At 45.8% G+C, this 22,373-nt stretch overlaps 2 protein-coding genes across 2 annotated transcripts in view; both read right to left on the reverse strand.

Annotated features, from left to right (window-relative positions):
- The window catches only part of TSPAN3 (tetraspanin 3), a 64,369-nt gene extending 47,779 nt beyond the window's left edge, over positions 1 to 16,590 (reverse strand). Inside the window, exon 1 of the mRNA XM_011933008.1 lies at positions 16,527 to 16,590. Coding sequence (XP_011788398.1) covers positions 16,527 to 16,590 — 64 coding nt within the window. The remainder of the gene's footprint in view (positions 1 to 16,526) is intronic.
- Positions 12,629 to 22,373, reverse strand: part of PEAK1 (pseudopodium-enriched atypical kinase 1) — a 164,500-nt gene continuing 154,755 nt past the window's right edge. Inside the window, exon 7 of the mRNA XM_011932829.1 lies at positions 12,629 to 19,786. Within this exon, the coding sequence (XP_011788219.1) occupies positions 18,623 to 19,786 (1,164 nt within the window). The 3' untranslated portion in view covers positions 12,629 to 18,622. The remainder of the gene's footprint in view (positions 19,787 to 22,373) is intronic.

Raw genomic sequence — 22,373 nt, forward strand, 5'->3', positions numbered from 1 at the left:
GAAGGAAGGAAGGAAGGAAGGAAGGAAAAAAGAAAATGAAAGATTGTATGGAGGAGGAGCCAGAGGCCAAAGCAGTGAGTTGAGCTAGCGTGCAACTTACATTTGAGCTTTGTCTTGTGATACTTTCTGTAGTAGACTGAATAACAGCCCCAAGATATCAAGCCCTAATCCCTGGAACCTGTGAATGTTACCTTAAATGGCAAAGATTTTTGCATATGTGGTTAAATTAAGGATCTTGAGATGGAGAAATTATTCTGGATTATCTGGCTGAGCCCTAAATGCAATCATGAGTGTTCTAATGAGAAAGAGGCAGAAGCAGATTTGACACACACACAGGAGAGAGGAGGGCAATATGACCACTGAGGCAGAGATGGGAGTGGTGTGGACACAGGCTAAGGAGTGTTGGCAGCCCCTGGAAGTTGCAAAAGGGAAGGAGCAGATTCTCCCCTAAGCCTCCGGAGGGAGCCCCACTGCCAACACCTTGATTTTGACCCAGTAACACAGATTTGGGACTTCTGCTCTTTAGAACTATGAGAGAATAAATAGCTGGTGTTTGTGGTAATTTGTTTCAGCAGTCACAGGAACTAATATACTTTCTAATCCACAATTTCCCCAAGGTGTGACTTCACCCCAGACTACCAGGACGCCCACGGTCAAGCCCCTACAATGTCCCAGGTTTGTGTGTGGTGGTTCAGCCTTTGCTTCTCTTTAGCCATCAAGACCAGCAGTGGCAGGGCTGCCAGTCACCCACCAGATGGTCATCCAGCTTCCTGCAAGGATGGCAACTTATGCCTTCCCGTTTTCAGCGCTCCCTCCACAGCCACGCCACACGGCCAAGCAGCATTCAGGAAAGTGCAGAAGCCCATCCAAACACTCTACCTTTGCTGTACCAACAGAGGGGTCTTTGGTTTTATCCTTCCTGGTCTCTAGGGGTGTATGGTCTTTCAGAATCCTCTCCAGATACTATACTATCTGGAGAGACTCGGGTAGTAACCAATTGTTATAGTATCGATACATTATGTTTTGATGTTATGAGTGTCCAAGTTTCATGCAAAAGAGCATTTCTCTCTTATTTCTCATTCTTGTTAAGGTTTTACTTGGTTTCATAGAGAAGAAAGGGGTGGAGACTCCACTGTCTTTAATCACAAGTATCACTACTTTGGGGCAGAGCTTATTCTGTAGTTCATTAAATCTCAAGTTTTTCGTTTTGACAGCCATGTTGGTCATTTTCAAATTCTCTTTCTCTTTCATTGCAGCCTGCTCCGTCAAGTTTTATCTGTGTGACATCCTCTTGAACCTCACAGTTAGTCTGATTGATTGTACTCATTCCTTTTCATGGGAGGCCATTTCTTCAGCTTTCTCAGCCTTGCCCTCTCTTTTAAGCCTCCCCTTCTCATTGATCTGGTGATTCATTGTAATAGCTAATGTTTTTGCTTCTCCTACTTATAAATAAAGATCTAGATCTTCATTCTCCAAAATAAATTTTACAAAACACTTGTTCCATTATATGTTAACAAGGATTATATTTTAAAAGTACAGCTGGGCGTGCTGGTGTGCACCTGTAGTCCCAGCAACTCTGGAGGCACAGTGTCGTAAGCCCAAGAGTTTGAGGCCAGCCTGGGCAACATAGTGAAGCTCCATCTCTAAATAAATAAGGAAATACTAAATAAAAAGATTTAGAAGTCCAGTGGCTCAATTAGTGTGGGAAATACTCAGTTAAACCAATTTTTTTTAAAGTTCCTAAAGAAGCAATATGAAATAATGGCGAGGATATGGAGCAACAGTAACTCCCATACATTGCTTTGGAAAACAGTTCAGCAGTGTGCACACACTTGCAAATTCCATTTCTAGGTACACCTGCCTAGGAAAAATATGAAACATCTGTTTACAACAAGACTAGCACACAAGTGTTCACAGCAGCTTTGCTCACAGTAAAAACTGGAAAAAATTAAATATTTACCAGCAGGAAAATAGATATACAAATTGCAATAATTATAACCTTACCAGAAAATATGCTCAACAATGAAAAGTAACTACTGACACATAGCAACATGGAGGCATTGCACAGACACTATGGTGAGTGAAAGAAGCCAGACCCAAAGGGGCACATGTTTTGTGAGAATCCATTTCTGTGAAGCTTCAGAACAGGCAACATGAATCTATCATTACAGAAGTCATAACGTGGTTGCCTGTGGGGTGGACGTGGGGAATTTCTGGAGTGATGAAATGTTCTACATATTGATGTGGGTGTGGGTTATATGGGTGTAATCTTTTGTCAAAATTCATTCTACTGAATGCTTAAGATCTGTAACGGCATGGAATGTAAATTATACAATAAAAGATGCTGCAAGACTTCTCAGAGCCCTTAACAAGCTAAGACATATTATGAATGTCAAGAAGGGGGCTGTAGCACACAGGGTTTCCTGATGTAACTGAACCCTTCTCGAAGGGATGTGGGCAGAAAGTGTTCGCTTTCTAAGTGCATGAACTGGGGGCGAATGGCCGGGGTGAGGACAGGAGCCCTAGGATTCCTTGTGCCTCAAGTCTGAGATGTCAAGGAGTGTGGTTGGCACTGAGGCTGGGGCTGAGGGGTGGGATGGGGGAGTGCCAGGTCTCCATGCACTGCTTCAGCGGAGTCCCGGCCATGCCATCTGCTTCCCTTCACCCACCACTGCTGATGGTACCTCAGGGTGTCTTCGTAGGGACCAGACTGTGACAGCAGTAGCAGCAGGCTATGGTAAAAGCTGCCACTACTGGGTCAAGACCCTCCCCTGCTTTCCCTCTATGGGGATCGTGGAGTCCTATTTCCTTTGTCCCATGCAGACTGCCCAAGCCCCTCGCAGACTCAGCACACGGTTCTAATCTAGTGAAGCCTGGGACAAAGGCCGGGATGGAAATAGCTCCTGAGGCCTCCTGCAGCCCCTTTGCTTAGCTCTGCTGCCCGGGGTTGGGGAGCTCCCCGGGCTCTAGCAGGGAAAGCAGCCCCCTGACTTGTCTAGCTGTGCAGCGTCAATGGGCCTCTCATTTTGCTTGTTTTCATCCGCTTCTCTGCTTCTAGGAATCCCTCAAAATGACTGCTTTAGCAATGATACCCTTTTCTGTTTTCCAACACTGCTAAAGAGATGTTCTTATTTTTCTCTTTTGTCTGTCAGTGCAATTGGGGCACAGCAGGCAATTTATGAATGAATCAGAATGATTGTGTATGGATGAGAGCATATGAGTGTGCGGGGTGTGAGCATTTGTGAATGCCTGTGCAGCCTGAGTCCAGGAAAGGGGAAGTGGCTTTGGGGAGCTTCGGGGGACGGGTGGGCAGCAGGCAGGCTGTTGACAGTCTGCCCCATGAAAGGTCCTTGCTGCACACAGGAATGACATTGCTGTGTAGTGGGGCTGACAGATGCTCCACAGGAGATTAGGAAATAAGTCTGCATCTCCCCTGGGCCCTGATACCATCAGCGGTTAAGAGGCCTGTCTGATTTCATTACAAATCTCCCATTCCTGGGGCTTAGAGCTCAGCCTCCAGGCTCACAGGTATGGGAGGACAGTGGGCCACAGCAAGGGCATTTTGCTTTTAATTGTGGCCATTAATCTGGCCCCAACAGCTGGTCTGTCCTACAGGAGAAGGAGGGGGAAGGGTGACAGGAAGCCTATCAATTGGGAACCAGTTAACCCCACTGCTGTTTGCTTTCTAGCAGGCAGGGAGAAGAGGGAAAAGCTTCTTAATCCTGCTTTCAGGGCCTACTTTCCTGGCCTTCTTGAGAAGGATCTTGGTTTGCTTCCTCCATGTTTTTTTTTTTTTTTGTGGGAGTCTCCTGGAGCCAGCACATGACAAGCTCCCAAGTCATGTTCCATTTATTTTCCCAGAGACAGGGCCACTGTGGTGTGTAGTGACAGCTTGCCTAGTGCCAGCCCCTGCCCCAAAGTCAGGGCATGTTCCAGTGAGAAGGGTGGGGTGAGAATGTCCTGGGGGCTGGAGAAGCATCCGCAACAGCCTGATGAAGGGTAGGGCAGAGTGGGGGAGAGGTCCCAGAGCCAGACAGGGCAGAGCTAGAGAGAAGGCCAGCTGTGATCACAAAATGGGAGAGGGACCAGATGTGTGTGTGTGTGTGTGTGTGCGCTGCTCTGGGAGCTCTCCAGCATCAGAAAAGTGCCCAGTGGCAGAGAAGGGCAGAATGGGGCCAGATACCCATAGGAAGTACCCAAAGGGCAGGGGGTGGGGAGAAGTCTGATGGGGCTGGGGAGGAGGTGGGCTAGACTGAGGCCTTGAAGGGTGACTATAGTCCTGCCAAGCAGAGATAGTGGAGGCATATGGATGGGAAAGGATGTGCCTCTGGGGTTCCCAGCAAACTAGGGGTTTGCAGAGAAAGGGGGCCTACTGAAGAAAGAGGCTCTACAAGCAGTGAGCTTGATTCCTGGGTGGCAGGGCCTGGGGGCCAATTTCTGGGATTAGTGGCTGCCCCTGTGAAGACACTTTTCTGTGTCCTGTGGCCTCAAATCCCCTTGGCCTCGAGAGAACCAGGATCAAGGCCCAGGCAGCCTTAATCACAACAGCCATCAACTACCATGTGCCTGAAGTCCTACACATGTGGCTCCCTGGAGACTCCATGGCAGTCCTGGTCAGTTCCTGAGGCCTGGAGAGGGAAGGGACTTTCCCAGGATCACACGGGGAGTCAGTGAGATGGAACCAGGCCCTTCTTGCTATACTGTGGGGTCTGCAAAAAAGCAGCCCAGCCTGGACTCCTTGCCTCCTCCCACCAGACAGCAGGGGCCCTGGGCATGAATGAGGAAGGGATAAGCTACCAAGGACCAAGGCCCCTGTGCTCCTGGGCAATGATGTTTGGTGCTGGAAGGCCTCTTGATTTTTCAAAAGAAAGCCTAGACTCTCGTTACCTGTTACAATGGATAATTTGGGGTAAAGAGTCAAGCAAGCCCTATTTGAATATGGAGCACACATAAATTTGGGGTAGATCAGAGAGGCCCTGGCTAGCCTGGGAGAGCTACCACTCTGCTACTTCCTCAGCGTGGTGACCTTGGGCAGGTCATTAACCATCTCCATGCCCAGGTTTCCTCACTGGTGAAATGGAGTAGGAAATGAAGCCCCCTTGCAGGGTTGTCCTGAAGATAAAGTTCATCACACATCACATGTAACGGTATCTGGCCTAAGGAAGCGGCTCAGTGTGAGCTGTCACCGCTATTGCAAGTCTTGTCACCTCGCAGCACCATTCAGGGGAACACAAGCCATTTAGTTGCCAAAGAACCTGTCTAAGAGAGAGGACATCACCCTTCCTTCGTCCTTACATTCTCCCTCTTGGGGCCTCCTCTGGAGGCCTGACCCTCTGGGAAGCTGGGAACTATTGGTTCTACCTCCTAGATATTTCTAGAGTCTGACCCTGCTCTTCCATCTCCATGGCAGTGAGCTGGGCTGGGCTCCCAGCCTCTCTCCCCTGGTTCTTTCTATCCCTCATTTCTCACTCTGGTCTCTCCTCCACTTCTACAGCCTACAGTGCAAATCTGAGCATGTCCTGCCTCTGCTGAGGGCTTCCTGTGGCTCTTACATGTTTGCCAGGATGTGCCGGAATGAACTTGGCTTTGCATATACTGTTGCCTCTGTCTGGAATAACATTCTTCACACTTTGTCCTCCTGGGGAACTCCTATTCATCCTTCAAAACTTAGTGCAGACTCATCCCCTCTCAGAAGGCTACCCAGACTGCCCTTCCTATCCACAAGTCAAGGTAACATGCCTGCCCCCTCACACTGTCTTCTATGTTGTATGGATCCCTCTCTTTTTTCTGGTTTACACAACATGGCTGTCACTATTTTGCAACCTCCTTGAGGACCTTGGACCTTCCTCTACCCTCTCACATAGCCAAGAGTCTGGCTCATGTCAGTGCTGGCTGACCCAAACTGAATTCGTTACTAGTCAGAGATGCTGGGGGATGTAAGTGTTACTGTCCCAGGGCCACACTGTGTGGCCTTGGGCATGCCCTTTCTCTCTCTGGGCTGCAGCTGCAGCATCTCTACAATGAGGAAGCTGCCAGGGTCTGTTGGCTGTTCTGAGATTCAGTACCTACCCAAGTCCTGCCTGCCTGCTCCAGGGACGGACGAAAAGCTCAGGAGTCTTGGTTGCCTTGCAGACCACATGCCTCTCAGGTCAGCCACACCTGTGGGAACCAACAGCATCATTCCCCAAGGTGACTAGTATCCTTGAGATAAAGGCATGTTTGTAGAACTTAAAACTTCTTTCTTTTCCCAAGAGAAATGGAGAAACTTCATTAAGCCAAGATGGAGAACTGGGTCACGCCCCAGTGATGCCAAGCAGAGGCTGCCACTTGGCTCTGTGAGCGAAGCAGGCTATTAAATTTCAGATATAAGAAATAATCTGCTCCCTGCATTCGCCTGATCACTTTATTAGCTGAAAAGATAAATTTAAGCCACAGACTCATAGCAAAAAGAAACAAGTCCACATTCACCTCCTAATTAAACTGAGAGAAGCCAGCTACATCCAAGGACACTCAGCCCACTCAATTAATTAACATTTATTACAATCACAAAACAATCTAATTCAATTAAAATGTTTCCACAAAAGGAGTTTAATGACTTTCCCCAAAATAAAGTACATTCAACTGAAGCATTTATTATGCAAGGCAGTGTCATAAGGGGAGCTGATATGAGGGCTCTGATGTGGGCAGCGGGCTCCGAGGAAGGGTGAGGGCCTGGGCTAGCCCCTTCCTGAGGGAGGGAGGGGGTGCTTCTGGACACAGACACCCTCTAAAGAGCACCTTGGCCCAGAGCTAGAGGGGCTCCCGACAACTACTTTCATTCTCATCCCCCACTTCCCATTGCAGCCCTGTCCCTTGTCAGTTTACCACTGTGCCTGACTCTCCTCCAGTAAAGGGTCCAGGTTGTGTAGGGAGGAAGGCAGGCTTGGATTCAGAGGCGTGGACTCATTTCTGCCTCTGATGTGCTATGTCGCCTTGGGCAGATAGGAGGTGTTCAGAGAAATGACTGTTAACCAGGCTTTCTTTTTTTTTTTTTTTTTTTTTTTTTTTTTTTGAGACGGAGTCTCGCTCTGTCGCCCAGGCTGGAGTGCAGTGGCCAGATCTCAGCTCACTGCAAGCTCCGCCTCCCGGGTTTACGCCATTCTCCCGGCTCAGCCTCCCGAGTAGCTGGGACTACAGGCGCCCGCCACCTCGCCTGGCTAGTTTTTTGTATTTTTTAGTAGAGACGAGGTTTCACCATGTTTGCCAGGATGGTCTCGATCTCCTGACCTCGTGATCCACCCGTCTTGGCCTCCCAAAGTGCTGGGATTACAGGCTTGAGCCACCGCGCCCGGCCTAACCAGGCTTTCTGAAATTCAGCCAGGAGATACTTGGAAAGCTGGAGAAATTGCCACTCAAAAGCTGCAAGCAGTTTTTTGAGTCTTACAAGGCCGAGATTTGAATTCACAGTGCCTTTGTTCAGCAGAAATCCCCTGATGAGTCCTTGGTTATAAAAACAGAAAGTAAATATCCACTCAGAGTTTGCCTTTTTGATCTAACAGTATTTGAGCACTTACTATTGCCTGGCAGTGGACTAAACACACTTGCTGGACTGTGTCCTTTAATCCTGACAATGACCCAGTGAGGTAGGAATCCCCTTCGAAACCAAGGCTCAGAGAGTGGCTGAGGACACAGTTTGTCAGAGGTGGAACCTGGAGCTAAATCTGGATTCAGGCAGAGAGGCCCCTTACAAGCTCAGGATAGCTGAAGGACCCTGGGGAGGAGGGGGTCTCAGAGTCACTGGACTTGGGTGGTCTTTCCTTTTGAAAAGTTCCTTGGTGACTCTGTCACTTTGACCTTGGAGGTCTGAAATCTCTATTACCCACCACCACACTGACTACTGAGGTCAGCCCTTGCCCGACACCCCAGGACAGGATGAATCAAGTCCCTTTCCATCCAATTCAATTGCACCAACATTGACTGAACTGTATACACTGTCACCAGCACGGAGTATAAGCTTTAAAAAAAGCTTTGCTAATTTGATAGGTGGAAAATGAGATGCCAATAATATGATCTTAATTTAAAAGGAAAAAGGCAGAGTAAACAACAGTTGCAGGATATACAGTAAATGTTAATGGTGGTCACTTCTAGATGGTGACCTAGTGGGTCAATTTTACCTTCCACATTTTCTACTGTAAACAGGTATTATTTTTATAATCAATCAGACAAAGCTGTTAAAAATTTTTTTAGATATGCCATCTTAGGATTTTTCTCTTGTTTCTAGAAAGGTTAAACGTTTGGGGTCTTCTATGACTTCTCTGTTCTCATCTATTAGTGTTTTATGTTCCTAATGATTTGTAGCACCTCTTTATAACTCAGAATTTTAACCCTGTATCTGTTGTATGTGTTGAAATCTTTTTCTTGGTTATTTACTTTTCATCCTACAGGAGCTCAGTGAAGGTCTGACAGGGAAATGTGCTGGCCCTCCAGGTAAGCTACAGATCTGACTGCTCAGCCTAGCCAACGCTCTCTTCTCACTCATACTCTCTGCCCACATCAGGAAGCACTCCTTGGCTACCCCAAGTTGGAGCAAACACCCATAGGCCTGGGCCTATCCACTAGCACAAAAACAAGCCAATAGACAAAGACTTGTATGGTGGTGGGGACAACTGGCTTCAGGCCTAGGTTTGAATCTCAGCTCTACCACTTACTAGCTATGCAGCTTTGGGCAAGTTTCTTACCCATTCTGAGTTGCCTCTTCTGTAAAATGGCTGTAGTGGAGATCAAATGAGGTAATGTGTGAGAAAGGCTGGACCAGGGCCTGGCCCAGTGGAGCAGCGAGGGGCGGTTCTCTTCCTCCTGTCTTCCTGCTAGTTGAGTCAGACACCAAGGACAGCAGGCAGAGCAGCTAAAGCCATGGCCTCCCTGGAGGAGCTCACAAGAAGGGACGTGCACACACACAGACACACACACACACCAGGCTAGGAGCTGAAGCTGGGGAGTGAGTTGGTGATTTCAGATGGGTATCATCCCAAAAGCTTCTTGGCTGAATGGGGCCATGAAGAACACGGAGAAAAAGAACAGGAACGATGTGGGCGCAGAGAATTTCAATGCATGTTTCCCAGGCCAGCCTGGAGAGTAGGGCTGCTGCAATGTCTGGTCAGCAATAAGCATGAGAGGTAGAGGACATAGACTCAGCAATTGGATTTTCTTCTCTGGACACCAAGAAGCCACTGATGATACTGGGGTGACAGCCAGAGAGTGAGGGAAGACTGTCCCTCACTCCAGGAAACTGGGAGGTGGAGTTAGGCTGCTGGAGGACAAGTTGTAGTTCCCTTACTAAGGATCTGGGGCAAACAAACCCTCACTGGCTTGTTTTCACATGGGTAAAATGGGGATAGTTCTAGAAACCAGCTCACCGGATTGTGAAGATAAAATTAAGCTGTTAAGCTAGTTCATGGGAAAGCACCCCCAGGCTGGCTTTCTAGAGACAGACTCCTTTACCCTGGAAAAGGAGCACCTCAGCTCCTCAAGGCATTCAACTTTGCCCTTCCCTGGGGGCCTGGTGACTTTATCCCTCCACATTCTCCTTACCTGAGGTACATTTTGCCTCCCATCTCCCATCCCAGGGCAAAGATGAACCATAGGCTTGGAGGTGTTTGCTCTATCTTTGACTCCAGCTCAAGTGTGGGCTGGTGAGCAATGGGTGGTCCTGGTGGGGAAAACCCAAGTCCCTATACCCTCCACTTCCTACATGAGAATTACTTCTCTAGAGGACCCTGGTCCTCATAATTGCAGATTCCTCAGAAGTCCTCATAGCATTAGCACTTAGCTTTCTGGTTGCTTCCATGCACTTCCCAGACGGCAAGGGAACCATTAATTGGGGTGTGTGTGTGTGTGCGCGCGCACATACCTGTACAGAGGTTTATCTGGGATCTCAAGGAAGTCAGTTTGTGTCCAAAAAGCCTATTTCCTTTTAGAGGTTTGCAAATTTCAGAGAACTGGATCTTGGCAACAAATTCCCTCCTACCCCCCTCCACCCAGTGTGAAATCCGATTTTTAAGTTTCAGCTGTAATTGCCTTGAGTTGCTCTTAACAACTTGTGATCTGCCAACTGCAGTTCTTGGCTCCTATGGCACTAATGAAGTTCCTTCCCTTGTAGAACAGAGTGCGAGCTCACTTAAAAGGAAGCGTAATCTTCTAGGCCTTGGAGAGGCGGCAAAGAGCTCCTGGAGCAGAAGGTACACACTTACAACCCCAGGCAAAGGAGAGTTCCCCACACCAATTCTCTCCAGGCAGGAAAGAAATCAAGATTCTCTGTGGCTTAGGTTGAAAGACAACACCCTGCAGGCATGGAGCTGCCAAAGGCCCCATCCAAATGTCGGTCGCCCATTGCCTCTGGACAACCCAGAGTCAGACAGGATGGTGTCACTGAGGACCACTAATAGAATCTTCAGGAATGAATCCCATGCTGGGTGACGTAATGGGGAAGGGGAATAGGATAATTTACCTCCAGGCTCTCCAGTTACACCAAGGGACAAAGTAATCCCACTGAAGAATAGAAACTCAGTGTTTTTTTCTGGGCTTGTTCCACCTCACGTAGAGTCTGGCTTGGGTAATCCTGAACTGGTCCCACCATCCACTGGCCTGTATCCTTTCAGGGCTCCAGGTGTTCCTGGACCAAACTGGGAGTCAGGCTTCTTATTCTTGCAGCCCAGTAACGAGATGCAGATGTACTGGGAGAGAAGGGATTTTTATCTCTGTAACCAGTTACAGGGAGAAGGCCTGGAAGTTATCGCCAGATCAACTCAAAATTACCGTTTCCCAGATCTTATATACCTTCTAAGCTATATGTCTACGTGAAAGTGTTCATTAATCTAAAGACATAAGTGACTTTTTATTTATTTATTTTTGAGACGGAGTCTCGCTCGATCGCCCAGGTTGGAGTGCAGTGGCGCGATCTTGGCTCACTGCAAACTCCGCCTCCTGGGTTCATGCCATTCTCCTGCCCCAGCCTCCCGAGTAGCTGGGACTACAGGTGCCTGCCAACACGCCCAGTTAATTTTTTGTATTTTCGGTAGAGACGGCGTTCCACCATGTTAGCCAGGATGGTCTCGGTCTCTGACCTCATGATCCGACCCGCCTCTGGGTCCCAAAGTGCTGGGATTACAGGTGTGAGCCACCGCACCTGGCCAACTTCTTTTAATCTGTAACTAAGGTCTGAGTCTTGAAGACCTTCCTCTGGAGCCTCAGTTAAGTTTACTTAATCTAAAAGGGTCCAAGTGCTGGGGTGATTACCCTTATCTTGTCTCCTGCTAAATCATGGAGGTGTGGGGAGTTCCTTCAGACCCCCAATAAACTTGTTTAATCCTAAACAGGTCCTGTTAAGAATTCCTTTGTTATTTTGTCATGCTTCAAGGCCCAGGAAAGGTCTAGGCAAAACTCCCAGTGGGGCTTTTGTTACATTTCAGCCTTTGTATAAGGGCACTGGACCCTTCAGCTTTTAATATTTAATGTAATCACTCAGTCAGTACTGCAGCAATTGTTATGGAGTCCTGCGTTAGTGAGACCTGGCCTGGCACACAGGGTGACCACTCAGGCCAGCAGTTTCACACAGCAGCCCGGTCCTGGAGCCTTCTGTTTATGTGACCTCCCAACCCCAACTGCCTACTTTTTTCTTTGCTTCCTTTCCCCTAGAAGCCAGTGTGTTGAGCTGACAACTAGAAGGGAAGTTCCCTAGGCTCTTCTCCAGCAAGCAGGCTACATAGCTGCAGCAGGCAGGGCCTGTGTCCCTGGGGATTATCTAGTCAGTCTTGCTGTTGACCCTTCCTCCTGGGCCCAGGCAACACACAGGGAGCTTCTGGGTCCACACCAACATGGGTTCTGTTCTGTTGCTCCTCAGCAACATAAACCTCAAGTCTGGCAGCCACTCTTCTGGGATATGCCTTAAAAACAGTATCTGCAAATTCCAGAGTGCTTGCTAGTGGAAAAGACAGTGTCCACTGTAAAGGGTTTGGTGCTCTAAAATCTGCTCTAAATTTAGAATCTACGTTTGCTTTTTCATCTGTTCTCCTCTAATAATGCGGCAGTTGTTGCTACCACTGCTGACTCTTCCTGCTTAAGCCAGGCAGCCTCCTCTGTGCTGCTGAAGTGTCCACACATTAGCTTGTCTGCCTTTGTGAGGCCCCTGTGTATCACTGTGTGTCAAAGGCATGTGAATCTTGCAGATGATGCCCTGCCCCCGCTCACATTACCTGAACAGCTCTGATTTCCACGGAGAGGGTCAGCCAGAGCCAGCTAACCCAGCCTCTCAACATGCAGTACAAACCCAGGAAGCCTCAGGTGACTGCTCACCAGGGGGCGATCTCACACAGCAAACCTGCAGCCTTCTGAGGTCTGGGAAAAGCAGAATGGCTTCGCTTTCTCTTTGGGGCCTGATTTCCTCAGATTAGACAGGGAATAAAGATAAATATAATCCATGTCAGCAGGGGATGAGGACCCAGAGTGCAGAAGGCACAGTGGCTGAAAGCCATCATTTCCTGCATTATGGACAGGGCACCTACCCTGGGGGGACAAGACATAACCATGTCTGCAACCAAACCCTCCTCAGCATATCAGTGTGGAAGAGTCGCCGAAAGGACAAGCATTTGTCTGTTTTTTAGTGTGTATTAAAATGAATTTATTTACACAGTAACATGATGCCACAGAGTACACAGCAAAGTACCACAGCAAACCAAAGGGTGGCGCCACTGGTGGCAGAGGGGACCTTTCAATGATAGATTTATACAACTTTACAATAGGTAAGTAGAGGGTTGAAGCTCTGGAAAGAGCAAAAACAAGATTTTCAAATATAGAGTGTGGGCAGGGCCAGAGAGAATTAAAGAGAGATTGGAATGAGGACTGTCATGATTCAAATCACTAAGTAGAATGAAATCTTGCTTCTGTATTTGCCTCATGCCAAAATGCCCTGCATATCCTCGACAGAAAATCCCAACCCAGTGTGTTCACACATCACACTCTTTAGCTCTAACTGGTAAAGGAAGGGATAACCAAGTAGTATTTGGAGCAAGTTCCTGAAGCGGTGTGGTTTAACCTTTCAAAAACGAACCCTATGTCTGGTTCAACATTCAAGTTATCACGAGTGCGGACACACACATACTATCCACACACTAACAGGCAAAGTGAGTTTTCTGTACTACAACAATATTCGTAGCAAAATATATGACTCTGTACTTCTGCTAGGTTAAAAAATTTCTGACCTCTTTTGATTCCCTGAAACTTTCTTGATTAAAAACAAAACAAAACAAAACCAACCAAACCATGGGGGTGGATGGGACACGTCAAGATAAAAAGCTGGAATAAACCTGGAGACTTTCTGGAGTGGGAAACATGTAATGGGATGTTGGGAATGCAGGCCCTCGCAGCCCACCTAGGTGGGGAAAGTTTCTAGCAGTGGGTGATGCAAAAATCTATTCTAATTTTAAACAGTTGCAGGGAAGGGGTGTTTAACAGCTGTATAGCACCTTGTACATTCTGGGCACTTATAGATATTAAATGATGGTGATGATGAATGGTAAACAACTCTGTAAGAAGGTTTATAAAAACAATTACAATTTGTTGAGAAATTTCCCAAGAGTTCTTTAAACAAACCTATTAACTACCATATCCCTTAAAAAAAATCCTCCGTTCTCAGTATTATATTGATATGATGTTCTCAAGCTGAGGTTTGGACAATAGCCACAGTCATGTCAAGGGGAGATGGAAGAGTTCCTTCTCCTAAAATACTGAGGAACTTCATATCTGCCAGGGATTTCATCATCATCATCATCATCATCATTTCTTCTTCTTCTTCTAATATACAAAATGGGCTTTTTAAAAAGGTGCTTTTCTGAGGATGGATTTATCAGCTAAATGCCTTGACATGGAATGTATGTGAACTCCTCTCCCATGGCATCTGTCACAGCTCACCCTCATCATCTTACAAGCATCAGATAAAAAGGCTTGATTTCTTTGGTATAATCTCTCCCAGTATCTTGCACTATAACTCTTCTGGCCTCCCTTACGGCAGCGTTTTTGGTCCATGGAATCCCCACTTCCGGCACTGCTGTAAGCACGGACAGCTGGACTTCAGTGCGCACTTCGGCAGGAGCAGCACTTGGATTTGTCTCGGCACAGCACTTTGGGCCTTTGAGAATATGAGCTTCAATGAGGTAAAACTAATAACCTGGTTTTGTGGGCAGCCATCCTGTTCACTCATTAGCCTGGAGCAGAATTTTCAATCCTTATTAACTAGTGATGGGAATGAAAAACATGCCAGGGTTGGCCCAGGAAGTCCAATTTTTCTTACCCCTCTCCAAGAATGTTCATACTATATTTACACATCTAGAATCATTTGAAATATAGTGTAGTATCCTAAATCCATCTCTATTTCTGGGACTAGGCTGTACTTTTTCAGATCATTGCTGGTAAAATCTAGGAGAAAATCCTAATTCCAGCGAAATCTAGTGAAAACCCTCCAGCAAAACCAAACGTCAGGTTACTTCCCAGAACCAAAGTATTCGTAACTCAAAATTGAGAAGCTTAGTAGGACCCAAAGATCTTTCCTGGAACCCCTTTTTTTTTTTTGAGACGAACTCTCACTCTTGTCTCCCAGGCTGGAGTGTGATGGCGCAATCTCGGCTCACTGCAACCTCCATCTCCTGGGTTCAAGCGATTCTCTTGCCTCATCCTCCCGAGTAGCTGAGATTACAGGCGCCTGCCACCACGCCTGACTAATTTTTGTATTTTTAGTAGAGACGGGGTTTCACTATGTTGGCCAGGCTGGTCTTGATCTCCTGACCTCAGGTGATCCGCTCACCTCGGTCTCCTAAAGTGCTGGATTACAGGCATGAGCCATTGCTCCTGGCCTGGGAACTTTATACTACTAGAAACTTTTAAGATATAATTTTCGGTAGTTTTACTCCCAGAAATGTCATTAGTATTTCTAGAGCTTTAGCTCTCTTGGCTTAGACTTTCCCACGTTTACAAACTTATTCTGAGTTTGGAAGCAAAATTGACCCCCACTTAATCTGACAATGGGAGGCTACTCCAACTGTTAAAATCTATAACCAATATGTTTTACTTCTAGCTCCTCAACAGCAGCAGGGTAGGTAGGATGAGTGCTTGTGCCGTCACCCCAACCCATACCTCACCCAGTTCATCTTCTGAGGGCAAATCTTGAAACTCATTGCCATATTCCTGGCTTCCAGTTCTAGCTCAGCCTAGGGGTTGGTGATTCTTATGTTGTCGTTCCACAGGTTACAGTTACTCTTTTTCTCATCCTGCTGTTATTCTTCACGAATTGGCTTCTAGGCATCCCAGTAGCGTACATATACCAAAAGGGCTCACCTCAGCCAGCACAGGAGGCTTCTTGAAGTTCTAGTCCTCTTTGTGAAATATCCTCTGAATCGCTTCCAAGACTAGGTTACCACTCTAACAAGGCACTCTGCTATACATTCAGTCTTGCTCTTGGCTACTTTAGCCACTGTTGTGTTTCTCTAGCACCCAAGTGTCACAGAGATTGTTCATGCTCATGTGGCTTAAGGAAAAGTTCCAATAGGAGCTTAATTGTTCAAACTCTCAATATAAATGGCAAACTCTATAGTATAGACTTCAATAGAAAACAATTTCCAATCAATATTGAAGGCAGTAACTTCGTGTTACTTGAGAAAACGTAAAGTGCTATACTAGTCACAATTCAAACATATATATATGTATATATATAAAATGTGTGTGTGTATATGTGTCTACAGAGGGTAGGATTTCTTTCCAGTTGATGAACAAATTCAAAGTTCCTACCACAATTAAAACGAAAAATATTTGTGATGTTAAACTGACTGAATTTCATTTTTTTGGAAAAATATTCTGAAGACCAACTCATGTAGTACTTTTTGCCTAGAAATATAGTTTCTTTCTCTATTCTGCTCTAACCTGTAACACCCCCTTCCCTCTCTACCTCACATTCTTTGGCCATCACCCAGAGAAAAATTAATCTAGCCACCTGTCTCTGGGAAGCCTGAGGCTCTTCTCTGGCTAGTTTGCATTCATCTTTGCCCTTAACAAATCTGAATATAAAAACAGTACTAAAAACATCTGATGTGAAGAAGTGCTTGGTTTACCAGTGCTGTAAGATAATGGTAGTGGAGGTGTCCATGCTTATTACACCATAGAGTTAAAGTAAAGACTGGATCCAAATCATAACAGAAAAAGAGCAAGAAAGAAAAAAAAAAGATATGTAGAGACATAACAAATAGAGGGACCAGGGAACATTCTGCATTAAATATGTAACCTTATTAAATAGTCAACATTCAAATTTACATGGGCAAGGCACCACGAACGTGACATTGAGAAGGTATATCTCAAAATGCAAGCCATTGCAAGGTGGGAGGTGGGGGAGGTTAAGGGAATGTGCTGGCTGACATGGTCAGTGGTCTGTGTGCTGCCACTTCAGTGCATAATCAGGCAAGGAGTTATGTGCACATGGGCTATGCTAAGATGAACCAAACACCAACCTTCAAGGCAGGGAGCGGCCATGCCACAGGACACCAAGAGCGGACTGCTGGCCTGCAGCAGCATGCCCACTCCATGGCCATTCCTAGGAGCAGAGCCCTGCACTCTGGCTAGAGGAGGCAAGACTCTTTGTGGGCTAACCAGCCTTCCTCCCTGTGAATCCTATATTGCTGGCCAGGGTATAAGGACATTCTTCATGTAGAGCCTCACATATTCCAATCACTTAAAAAAACAATAAGAGCACAATAAAATACATCATTCTCCTTTCCTGATCCTCTTTCATATACATGAATCACATGAAAGGCTGTTAAAAATGTTAAAAGTTTAGAAATTTCCAAGGCCACTAATGTGCTATGTAAGTAATACTGCACAATCAGTCTTGGCTTTAAGGAAACTCTGCACTGGTAGATGAGGGGCCTCAGGGCTCACTCACTCACTAGGCACAGAGAACATGTCTGTCAACCCTGCCACAGTTGCTTCTCTAGAGGCGTGGCCTCTACTTCCAGCATGCGTGTGCACGCACACATGGGCACACAAGTGTACACACACATTGTTCGAGTGACTCTTGGGATTTCAAGGTCAAAGTAAACACATACTCACAGTTTTGAATAAAACAAGCACAGGTGCACACATGTACACACACACACACACACACACACCCCAGTGGAAGGAACGCTCATCTCTTAGCGCAAATATGTGCCAAGGGAAGAAGGGGGAAGGTTTCTGTAGACTCGCTTCAGGTGAAGTTGCAACATAAACACTGTAATATACAGCTAAAAAAAATACATACAAAAATTGCACATATATCCATAGGAGGGGAGCTGCACACATGGTGAACAGCTCTCAATCACCCACCTCAGCAATCAGAATTCCTGTGAGCTGTCTTCCAGAGCCATTTTAGAGAGAGTCAGAAGGAGCAATGAGCCACTTACACTGGGAGGCAGTCTCTCTAGAAGAGGTCAACATTCTGAGGAGTTCAGCAGTCTCATCAGTGGCCTTCGTCTCCTCCCCTGCCTACGGCCATCCCAACAGCCCACCTCACTGTGCCCTGTAAGATCTTAGAGCTCCACTGACAGCTATTTCATTCAGGGAAATTGTTTACAGCATTTGCTAAACTAGTTAACACTGGCTACTGATAGAAGGGAGCTGGCCAATTACTGCTCAGGGGAAAACTGCAAATGCTGACAGTTCTGACAGTAATCAAAGGGTACTTTAACCTCTGTTCCCTGATGGCCCCTAGAGAATTGCACATGCAAGAAAATCATCTCCTCATGCCCTGCCAGCTATTTATAAGCTCTGAACTGCACTCCATCCTGCTGAAGCATTGGTGACACCACCTTGGGTCAGCTCTGTAATGGGCCACAAGTGGCTGATAAATCCAAACTTCACTGGCAAGTGGGGACAGAGTGGAGAATCAGGCAGTGGCAGCAGAGGGGAGACTATTAGGGCTGTCCCCCATGCAGTGCACATACTTACAGATAATGGCAATGAAAATGGGTCGATGACCCAAGGATGGGATCTCTCCTTTTCTTTCTACTCTCTCCTGGAACAAAGGATACAGTCCCTGGTAACCAAAACTGGGCTGCTGCTAAGGATGGCAGTTCTGCCTAGTAAGTCAGTTGTTGACACCTTAAAGGAAGAGTCTGTTGTCAGAGTCTACTGGGTCATGGTAGAGACTGGTTAAGTCTGTCTACTGCTAGTGAGAATAAATACTCGGTGCTAAAAAGATAGGTGATATCCAGAATTATGGAGGAAATGGACACAGCTCACTGGCTCACTGAGTTCATACCAAAGAAGCTGTCCCTTCAAGAATATGGATTTTCATTTTTACCTGCATTTTCTTCTATTAGGATAGAAGGTGTTTCAAGGGAAGGCAACCGCAAGTTTGTGCAGCTGAATTTCTGTAAAGTTAAGACAGACTCAGCTTCTCATTCAATTTGGGGCAGTGGATAACCTTTCTGAATGGACCTACTTCATGGACAGGGATAGAGGTTTGTCTTTCTTCTTTCCTTGAATTTGGAGTGAGCACTAGGAAGGGGAAGTGCATGGGTGACAAGAAGAAGGTGAAGATGTGGTAAAAGCAGCATCCAGGTACATATTAACGGTGCTGCAGAATTTTCACAATACAACTGAGGGAGTCTGTAGTGGCAAAAGCCAAATACTGAGCACAAAGCCAGTCCTCAAGGCTGATCCCACCTTCCCTGTCCAGGGACTTCTCAGCAAACTTGATCATGAGCAGTGTTCGCTTGATGTCTAGCCAGTTTTGGAGCAGGGTGTTCCTCTGCACTAGGCTAGGGCAGGCGGTGAAAGTCTGGAAGAGATCTTCGCGGGGGCCCCAGAGCAGACACTGGAGGATGCCTTTGGCGTCTGAAATGAGGATCCGCTCAGAAGGGTTGGGATTCAGGAGGCAGCTGGCCAGCTGCTGCAGACCCCGGGAGTAGGGGGAGCGGAGCGGGATGCGAGGCAGGTCTGCTCGTGTGTATTCCCTCTCCTTCAGCTCTGGGTTCTCATCAAAGGGGTTGGGTAGGTGCAGCATCTCATAGATAAGGATGCCTGTCTGGAACTCATCACACTTTTTATACTGGGTAGCTGTTATGATCTCTGGGGCAAGGCGAGACTGGTCCCGGAGGATCTCGGGGTCCACCAGATGGCTCTTCTGTTTGGCCTGAGAGAAGTTGCTCACTATAAGCCTAGTGGGATAAGATGAGGTGGGGCTGGGCTCCGCAGGCCCAAAGCCTTGGGCAGTGCCCCCAGGCTGGTAGTGGACAAGTAGCAGGTTCTCTAGGCGTAGATCGCAGTGAGTGACATGGTAGGGTTTGAGGTGTTCAAGACCAGAGCATAGCTGTAAGAGCAGCAGACACACCTGCCTCTCATACAAATCAGGGCTTTTCCCATGCTGGGCCAGAGAGTCTCGCACAAAATCAGCCACAGTGAGACATGGAACTTCCCTGGTGATGACTACAACATGGCTCCTCTGCTTCTTGCTCATGACTCCCTGGCTCTCTTTCTGGGATGATGCTGCTTCAGAACAGGGCTTTGGGTTTTTCCCATCCGTTTCTCCTTTGGCTTCTTCTTCAGTCTCTTCCATGTCATCTTCTTCCTTTTCAGGGTCATCAGGATCCTCCCAGGGAAGCAGACGGTTAGGGACTTCAGCAAGGAAATGACCACAGTCCTGCTGAATGTTAAAATGGACAGCCAGACTCTGCCGGACAGCCAAGCTGTGATAATACTGCTGAGATTCTTTAGCTCTGCTCTTACAGATCTGAAAGATAATAAAACAATTTAAAACTCACACTCTCATAACCACGTTTATGATGTATCAGGAGGATTAACTAGAAGGTGACTGGTTAGGGACAAACAATCATATAGTAAAGTTGTTGGCAAGGCTTGCCCCACGTTAAGTGACAATAATAATGGTGGTAACCGTTTCTCATGGTTGCCTACATTCCAGGCTGTGATGAGCACTTTCTGTGTACCATTTTTAGTCCTCACATTAACCTTTCAAAGTAGATTGAGGATCTAAGAATTTAAAAAAGAAAAAAAGCCCAGGGTTATGTTTGCAAACCTAAGTTTGTTTAATGCCAATGCCTGCTCTTTCCACTATAACCTTGCACCTCATCAGAACAACAATGAAATAATTTTTCACTTACTTCTGTAGAGGTTTGTAGCCCAGACTGATAGAGCAGGCCAACAGACTCATAATGGAGACCAGAATACCTTATTTCATCACCCATCACCCTTTGTGTCAACATCTCACAGGTTAGGAGAGGGCTATAACATTGGCCAGGTAAACTGTGGGTTTTCCTAACTTTTTAGTGAATGTCATTGTGATAGTCACAACACTGGCACTCATGGATCACTGATAGGGTTGAGAGAGTCACTGGTCTGACCTAGTCAGAACAAAACCATCATTTCAATGGCGGTTGTCTGAGTTTTACGCTTTCTCTTAACAGGCCTCATTTAACACCCGCTATTGAAGCAATAAGACCTTTCCTAAAGAACTTTATTAAGTGGTTATGGATCAAGGAAGAATTTTTTGATCAAAAAAAGTTAGCCAAGAATTCTATATACTGTGACGATTGTATTTCTACTCTTAAGGGGTTATCAAACCAAAAAGTAAAACCACCCCCAAATGGGTTATCCTCATGCTATAGAGAGGCTGACAGTGGAAGACTCAAGTCTCTAATACTAGTTCATGAATCATAATAGTCTGGTCTGGAGTCCGCTCCACAGCCCTGTTAACTGGGATCATTCTCTGCTCTCCCTCCTCAGCAGGGGCACATTGCCACATATTACAAACATCAAAGGCTTCCAGCAACATGCACTCTCTGTAGTGTTTACACTGCGTGTTTATTACAATAATACAGAAAAGCAAATTTTAAAAAAGCAATTTTTAGTAATTTTTATTTAAAAAGAAAAATGTATACATTCTTAGGAGGATTCAGATGGGTCCCCAGTTCTGAGAAGCAGCACATTCTGATTTCCATTCAAATACATTAAAAAACAAAAAAAATCAAAAGCAAGGGAGTCTCAAGGGAAAAAAGCATCTCTCTCTCTCTCTTATTCTCTAGTTTATCATATTTACTACAGTTAAAGAGGCTTGATATCAGTGACCAGTGCCATGGAAATCAATCTATCTATCTATCTATCTATCTATCTATCTATCTATCTATCTATCTATCTATCTATCTATCTATCTATACCTGAGCACAATTTCCTTCAAGTCTTCTACTACCTATCTAATTCAGTTTGAGGATATATGAAGTATTTCTTTTTTAAGCAAACTTCTGGTCTTGAACAGATGTCCTCAGCCTGAGTTCAAGTTCAAACATATATCTTTCAGAAAATATTATCTCTGGAAAGCTCTCAAAGTTTTAGTATATGCAGTATAATATACAATCCTATATGCTCATCAATCATAACATTTGTTATTTTTATAACTGCACTGTTGGCAATATTTCACATTTAAGTGTTACCAGGTATTTAAAAATTCTATACTAGTCATTGTTTAGTTGCACAGGAGTTGGATCCAGCACAGGGCACCATTAACCCCATTGCCAGTTAAGTTTGCTGAATATTACATCGTCTTCTGGAATGAAAGCTCAAGGGTCTCAACTCTTCAATCTTTGAAAATGCTGTCAAATACCACTAAATTTAGCTGAATCAGATTGGATGGTTAAACTCTAGCTGTTACATTACAAAAAAGGACACTCTCCAAGGGCTTGGGAGGCCTGGGATTTAGTTTTGCTACTAGCTGTATAACCTTGGGCATTTCACTAATTTCTCTGGGTCTCAGTCTCCCTATTAAAGGAGACAATACAAAGAACATTGAAATCTACTTCACAGGGCAGTTGTGAGGATTAATTGGGATCAAGCATATAGAGTACATCTGTAAACTACAAAGTTGTACAAATGTAACACCGATAATGACTAAAACAGTTAACAACTTGCAAATGTCAAACGAAAGCAATCTTAGAGAATCCTAATTTTTTGAAACAATGAACAAAACAGAAAAATAGATCTTTATTTTGAGTCCCGACAGCCACCTGCCACAGCAGTGAGGCTCTCTGATTACAGGTTTGATAGAGGACAGGCAAAAAGAAACTGCTAACATTCAGTATCTCCAAGCCTGGGTCAGCCCTGACAAACAAGTTAACACCAGCAGTATGTTAGAAACCAAGAGAGGGCAACCTAAAGCTACAAGAGAGAATTGTTTGGCCAAGTCTAGATTTAACTATGTCAAGTCAGGCTGAAAAAAAATTTGTCACCTTGTAGTTTAACATTAGAAGCAGAGAAGGTATTCTAATTGTGACTAGTATTTGAATTGTGATATTCTAATTATATCTAGC

Source organism: Colobus angolensis, unplaced genomic scaffold (assembly GCF_000951035.1).
Source record: "Colobus angolensis palliatus isolate OR3802 unplaced genomic scaffold, Cang.pa_1.0 Scaffold99, whole genome shotgun sequence".
Lineage (NCBI taxonomy): Eukaryota > Metazoa > Chordata > Mammalia > Primates > Cercopithecidae > Colobus > Colobus angolensis.